This window comes from Mustela nivalis (assembly GCF_964662115.1).
Source record: "Mustela nivalis genome assembly, chromosome: 5".
Classification (NCBI taxonomy): domain Eukaryota; kingdom Metazoa; phylum Chordata; class Mammalia; order Carnivora; family Mustelidae; genus Mustela; species Mustela nivalis.
Window position 1 is genome coordinate 156664180 of NC_139024.1, and position 7620 is coordinate 156671799.

At 43.3% G+C, this 7620-nt stretch overlaps 1 protein-coding gene across 1 annotated transcript; it reads left to right on the top strand.

The window, feature by feature from the left end:
• Positions 1–4141: 4141 nt before the first annotated feature.
• LOC309865348 (putative olfactory receptor 1F12P) lies at positions 4142–5083 on the top strand (the record flags this gene model as incomplete). The annotated part of the gene is made up of 1 exon (XM_082731621.1): positions 4142–5083. One exon carries the CDS (start codon positions 4142–4144, stop codon positions 5081–5083), a length of 942 nt encoding a protein of 313 aa, XP_082587747.1.
• Between the last annotated feature and the right edge of the window lie 2537 nt (positions 5084–7620).

Here is a 7620-nt window from a genome sequence, read left to right on the forward strand (position 1 = left end):
TCTACTTGGTCCAAGAACTAAGTCACTTCACGTGGCCATTTCCCCCACCATCTCCTAAGCTCCTGGTTAGGGCAGGACTTTGGCAGGACTAGGGCAGAGACTTTGATGGAAGAAGAGTGAAGACTACAGTGGCTTTTTTCTCTTGGGTGTTTCTCTTGGAGTAGAAGTGATGGATTTACACACCAGTAGCAACTGACAAGGCAGAGAGGCATTCTACAACTTACGTGTTAAGTGGAGAAAGGCATGGCACTTCGCATCCAGAGAACCCAGTCATTTGAATTTGTATGTAGACTGCATTTCACATTTCTGTTATTCAATCACCGGAAAAATAGTTCAACAGAGTTTCTCCATTTCCTTTAGTTTCTGTCACCAGACTCTCCACTGCTTTGGCTAAGATATAAGACAATGGCGCTAGGTGGAGAACCAAGAATAGAACCCCAGATGGTGTTGTCTTGCACACTCTGGCATGCAGCCCACCCCACCCAAAAAAACAGCCTCTCTTCACAGGCAAATATAAATCATTGTTTGAGAAATTGGGTTTCCCTAAGCAGAGATGAATAATATACAGTCTATGTGCCTTCCAAAATAGCATGCAAAACAAATATATAAATATTTATATCTATATATGTATTTTCAAATGCTATGTAGGCTGGAATTAAAGTCACTCTAAAGTATACATGCTATCTGATATAAGAAAAGTCTTCTGAGAATTTTAGAGGTATTTTCATTTATTCAACAAATACATATTGATCTGTATGTCTGCTGTATTATCAGACAATATTCCACCCATATATTGGTTTAAAAAAAGGATCAGTTTCCTGCTTTTATGGACCTCACATTTTATTGATGCATATCACAAAACAAATAAATTGCTTTATATGAAACAAGAAAATTCCAAGTGGTTGTGATACGAAGACAAAAAGCAATAGAGAATGTCTTGGGGGAAGCTTTAGGTAAGGTGGTCAGAGGATTTCAAAGTGAGAAAAGCCGGGGAGACATAAAGTTTCAGTGTGCGTTAGGAAATTCTAAGGGTGGGAAATTAGTCACAGCAAGAGATAAGACTAGGCAGGTAAGAAAGGGATAATGAAGAACCGTGTGTGCCATGATAAAGAATCGGGAGTTTGGATTGAAGGCAATTGAAAACTATTGGAAATTTTTAAGAAGGGAAGGAGGGAAATTCTTGTTTTAGAAGAATAACTTCTTAGGTAGGATGAAGAAAGATTGAAAGGGGAAGACTACAGTCTTCTTTCCTTCCTGCCTGCCCTCCTGGGAAGGAAGACTAATGGGAAGGTTATTGCAAGTATCCACAGAGGAGATGAGAGTCTGGCATAGTCAGTGTAACTAAGGACAAAGAAAAGCAGTATGGGTGTGACAAAGTCGGAACACCAACATGGCTTGGTTGTGAACTGCATGAGTCAAGGATAACTCTAAAGTTCCTGGCTTTGGTTTGAAGCTCCTCAAAGATGGAGACTATGCCTTTCTTTTTTTTTTTTTTTTAAAGATTTATTTATTTGACAGAGAGAAATCACAAGTAGACAGAGAGGCAGCCAGAGAGAGAGAGAGAGAGAGAGGGAAGCAGGCTCCCTGCTGAGCAGAGAGCCCGACGCGGGACTCGATCCCAGGACCCTGAGATCATGACCTGAGCCGAAGGCAGCGGCTTAATCCACTGAGCCACCCAGGCGCCCCGAGACTATGCCTTTCTTATTCACTGATATTTCCCAACGCCCAAAACAGTGCTTTAGTTGTAGTAGAAGTTAAAAATCTATTTGTTTGATAATATTCTAAGTTCCCAAAAATAACATCAACAGAGGTTAATGATTGATTGGAGGTAAGTAAAAGAGAGAGAGAGAAGTCCTGGGCTAACTCCCAAGTTTTCTATTCTTGAACAACTGGACAAACTGTGGTGCTGTTCATTGATAAAGGGCACATGGAGGTAGGAATGGTCTTTGAGCAGGGAGAATATGATGGACTCATTTTGGGAAGTATTAGACATAAGATGTCTGTGACATCCAAGTAGAAACATCCAGAGAGCACTGGAAATACGAGTCTGAAGATGAGAGAGAATTGCGCCAGAGAAATAATTTACAAGAGAGCAGCATATAGACAGAAAAGCCATGAGAGTGAATAGAATCACACGGGAATATGGGTAGGATGGAAAGAAAAGGAAGCATAAGACAAAACAACAACAACAAAAACAAAACAGAGAAATGCCTACATTTTATGGCTGGCAAAGGGAATGCATTCTGCAAAGGCAACTGAAAAGGAATGGCCAGAAAGATCTGAGAAAGTTGAAAATAAATCCAAGGAAGAGTTTCTCAAGAAAAGAATTCTAAGAGGTCTAAAAACAAAAGGACTAAGAAGTAAACATTGGGTTTTTCAAGACTCCAAAGAGCAATTCATTGGCGTGGCTGAGGCAGCAGCCGAGTGGCATGTGGGTATGAGGAAATGAAGTCCATGAGGAGTTTTGCACTGGGGAGAGAATCAGGAAGATACCCAGAGGTAGACGTGGATCTGAAAAGGGAAGCCAAAGGTGGGAGAGACCTCAGCTGAAAGTCAAAGTCCAGCAGAACAGGAGAACATATAGATTACAGAAAGGAGGATCTGGGGACACCTGACTGGCTCAGTCAGCCAAGCAGGTGGCTCTTGATCTTGGAGTTGTGAGTTTGAGTCTCACGTTGAGGATAGAATTTACCTATTTAAAAAAAAAAAAAAAGGAGAAGCTGAGGCTCTGGAGACTTGGCACAGGAGGAAAGGAGAGAAGGAATGATGAGTAGAGATGCAGATAAGTTTCCTGTGTTGGTGGCATAAAGTTGAGCACATCCATCTGACCATGGCTCCATTTTTTCTGTGATGTGAAGGGACATACTGGATGTTCAAGGAGGGAAGATTTACAATAGCCACTGTGGAGACTAGGAAAGAACCTGACACTCCCAGTTATGGCTGGGTCACCAACAACTTGCATTTATTAAGTAATCATTCTTTGCTGAGAATTTTGCACATATTGAGTCATTTCATTTGTACAACAACCTTTAAGGCAGGTGTCATTATCACACAAAGGAGAATTAAGATTGTAAGATTCGGGGTGATTAAGTGCCTTGGTCACCCAGCCCACAAGTAATGGGGTCTGGTTCCAACTGGGCCAGCCATAGCCCACATTCTCCAAGAACTTTTCTAACTCTCAGGGAGCCCTCCGTTCTTGGGCAACTATCTCATCTGTGGAAGTGAATGTTTGTCTTCTTAATTGTTTTCCAGGGTAGTATTTTTCATCTACGTTTTGATCTAAGTTTCAGGAACTTTCCATTGAATTGTGTTTTCTATAACACCAAGACATGCAGCACCCAAAGTAACCACGATATCTTATAAACATGAACCCAGTTTTTTGTAGTTATGGTTAAAATGCTACAAAAAAAAAAAAAAACCACTGAAAGGGAATCCTGTAAATGCCCCCTCCTTTGATATAACTTTCTCTGTGTTCTTTTAGTTTTAACTACTAAAACTAAAGTAGTTACTACGTGTGTTATATAACTTTTTAACTATTTTGTAAATAATTTCCTATGTTGCTCATAGTCTTCATGTAAACTATTTTGGGGAGGCTTAATTTTTTTATGCTTGTCAAACATGTTACTGTATTTCTCTTTTAAATTTTAAAAAGCTAAGATGGTTTATCTTCTTATAAATCCTAAATGGTAGATGTCTGACGGATGGCTCATAGGATATTGGATAAATATCTGGAAATTTTTTCTCCTTTAAATCTCAAAGTTTGGCTTACAGTCCGTGTGTCAGACTCATGGATGTGTTCCAACACAGGGCTGGCAGCCAGGAAACCACACAAAGTGCAGAATGTACAAGAGCCACTATTGACATCACAGGTAGGAAGAGGGAGAGGTACGAAGGTCACTTGGACGTCCTGGTGAGGTGAGGGAGGATAAATGAAAAGTCGGCTGATGAAATGGAAAGACATACCCACGGTCAGCAAAGCTCAGGAGAAAGTACCAGAGAGGAGGCAGGATGGCCTAAAGAAAATATTTAGTAAAGGAGACAAGACTAGGTGAATAGACAAAAAAAGGTGGGGGAGGGGATTTTTTTTTTTCCTGTCAAAAGTATTTCATCCTCTTGGTTTTCATGCAGATATATCCACTCAATGGGAAAAGGAAACCAAACCAGTGTCTCTGGATTTCTCCTCTTGGGCTTTTCAGGTTGGCCAGAGCAACAGGCTCTCCTCTTTGTATTTTTTCTGTGTCTCTACCTAACAGGGCTCTTTGGAAACTTGCTCATCTTGCTGGCTATCGTCTCAGACCGTCGCCTCCACACACCCATGTATTTCTTCCTTTCCAATCTCTCTGTGGTAGACATCTGTCTCCCTTCATCTACCGTCCCCAAGATGCTGCTGAACATCCAAGCACAGACTCAGACCATCTCCTACCCTGGCTGCCTGGCTCAGATGTATTTCTGTATGATGTTTGCCAACATGGACAACTTCCTTCTCACAGTGATGGCGTATGACCGTTATGTGGCCATTTGTCACCCTTTGCATTACTCCACCATTATGACTCGGCGCCTTTGTGCCTCTCTGGTGGCTGTGCCTTGGGTCCTCGCCACTTTGAATCCCCTCTTGCACACCCTCATGCTCACCCGTCTGTACTTCTGCTCTAACAACATCATCCACCATTTCTTCTGTGATATCAGCTCTCTCTTCCCCCTCTCCTGTTCTGACACCAGTCTCAATCAGTTCATAGTTCTGGCCGCGGTGGGGCTGATCTTTGTGGTACCTGCAGGGTGTATCATGGCATCCTATATCTTCATCATCTCTGCTGTGATGAAAATCCCTTCTGCTCAAGGAAAACTCAAGGCTTTCTCCACCTGTGGATCTCACCTTGCCTTGGTCATTCTTTTCTATGGCGCAATCACAGGAGTCTATATGAGCCCCTCGTCCAACCATTCATCTGAAAAAGATTCAGCCACATCAGTGGTCTTCATGGTCATAGCCCCTATGTTGAATCCCTTCATATACAGTCTAAGAAACAGTGAGCTGAAACGGGCATTAAAGAAGGCTGTAAGTCAGACCAAAACCATATCCCAGTGATCTGTACTGACTGAAAGGCATTCAACCAGAAGCAAATCCTCATGGGTTCATCATTTTCATTCTAGTCATAGTTACAAAGCTGTTATAAAATACCTAACTAAACTTGGCAATGACCTAAATTTGCTACCTAATCACAGACCTTATATATTTGAGTTCCTGAAGGTATTATTGTTGTGGGCAAACACATTCAGACGAAGCCCCTGAAAATCACAGTAAGAATATGAGATCAACATTTGAATGCATGGTAAAGAACTCCCAGATGGCTCAGGTCAACACAGAAATGCACCATGGGGAGTGTGGAATACAGCAGCCCCCACAGGCCTGTCCTCCGGGAGTAGACAGGAGTGATGTAACCACATCGTCATGCATGAAAAACAGTAGAGAGGAAAACTATTATGTAATAAAAGGTTCAAATCATAACTGCAATGAGAGGTTAAAGAGAAAAGATATTGGTGAGGGTATGAGAGGTCAAGCAAAGCTTTGAGAAAAAAGCCGCACTTGATCTGGATCCAGGACGTAGGTGATTTTTACATAGAAACAATGAAAATGGGGTGCCTGGGTGGCTCAGGGGGTTAAAGCCTCTGCCTTCAGCTCAGGCATGATCCCAGGGTCCTGGGATCAAGCCCTGCATCGGGCTCTCTGCTCAGCAGAGAACCAGCTTCCTCCTCTCTCTCTGCCTGCCTCTCTGCCTACTAGTGATCTCTGTCAAATAAATAAATGAAATCTTAAAAAACAACCAAAAAAAAAAAAACCAGAAAAGAAACAATGAAAATATTCCAAATCCAGGAGAAAGACTTGTAGGTAAGCAGGAGCATGGTATGTGTGAGTAAGTGTATTGAATAAATTAATCTGGAGTGGTGAAGGAGCCAATGAGGGATTGGTGGGAATGAGGGGATGGATTATTTCTCACCCTAGTGTTTTTTATATTTAGTCATATTTTATGATTATATTGTATGTATTTCCTATAACCTGTCTTTATTCCCTGGTGTAAAAAGCACCACTTATATCTTCCTTGTATATATGTATATAAATCTTATGATGGTGGCAAAGAATGCCTGGAAGACTATTAATCATCATTTTTAAAATTAAAAGTCTGGGGCACCTGGGTGGCTCAGTCTGTTAAGCATATGACTCTTGGTTTGGGCTCAGGTCACGATCTCAGGGTCATGAGATCAAGCCCCACGTCTGGCTCCACACTTGGTGCAGAATCTGCTTGAGATTCTTTCTCTTCGTCCTCCTCTGCCTCTCCCTCTGTTCATGCTCTCTCTCTCTCTCTCTCTCTCTAAAATTAATTAGTTAATTAATGAAACATCTGTGCTGTTATTTAGAGTTGCCTATATGAGAAACGACTGCAATTGATAACATTTGCCTCTGTGATATTTGATTCGGAACTCATAGCTGATTTACAGATTGTTTTCTGGGTCCATTGTGCTGTCCAGCGCCATGAAAAGTGCCCTTTTCCATATGCCATATGTCCCGTATTTTAAGTCATACTATCCAAAACATCTCTTCAAAGTTGGTTTAAAAAAAAGTAAATAAATAAAATGCTCAATCATTTTCATATATGTAATAATTAACAGGCAGAAATAAAGATAAAAACTGATTTTTTAAAATCCTGCTATAAATGTTTGTTTTGTTTCTTTATGATGAAAAGACCATTTACAAGTTACCCTTGTGTTTTTTACTTTTTTCTTATGAGATTGAGATCAGAAAATTTTGCTGGAGCTTGGAGGGACTCATGTAAGCAACACTGACCGGATGGGACAGAGCAGCACTAGCTCTAAGGGACCCATCGAATCCCAATCCGCAGTCTCTTGAAAGACCTTTGTATGCATCAGCTTTCTTAGTTGCAAAGAAACAGAAATCGATGCTGCTTCATTCAGCAGAAACAGGATTTAATCAGAGTGTTGGGTAATTCATAAAGATGCTCGGAGGGCCGGAGAACCAGGCCACGAGCACCTCGCGAAGGCGCACACGTGAGCTGTGTCCTCCCGCCGCGTCGCTCTATCAGTCGTAAAGCGAAGGTAAGTCACAGCTGTGAGCAGGTTCAGGATTGCAAACGCGAGGACAGCCGACCACGTGATCACACCTGGCTTCTGACACACCTGGCTTCTGACACACCTGGCTTCTGACGCAGGACGAGCAGCAGAGCAGGAGACCCGCCACCCCGCAGACCCGCTAACAGGAGCGCGCGGGAAGCCAGCGAACCCCACGCGGCGTCAGCTCGTGCGCGCGCAGTGGGCTTAAGGCCTGGTCGGGTCCCGGGTCCGGTCCGGGTCGGGTCCCGGGTGGGGTCCTGGGTCCGGTCCCGGCGCGCTCCCGCGCTGACGCTTCTGGTGTCCCGGCGGCGCGCTCGGTTGTGTGCGGAGATCCGCGCGGAGAGGCTCCAGCGGCTGCTGCCTGTCTTCAGCTCAGACGCAGAGGGGCCAGGCCTGAGGCGTCTGGCAGTCGGCTGCCCAAATCCTCGCTTTTAAAGCGTGGCTCAGTGGGTTAAGGCCGCTGCCTTCGGCTCAGGTCATGATCCCAGCGTCTGGGAT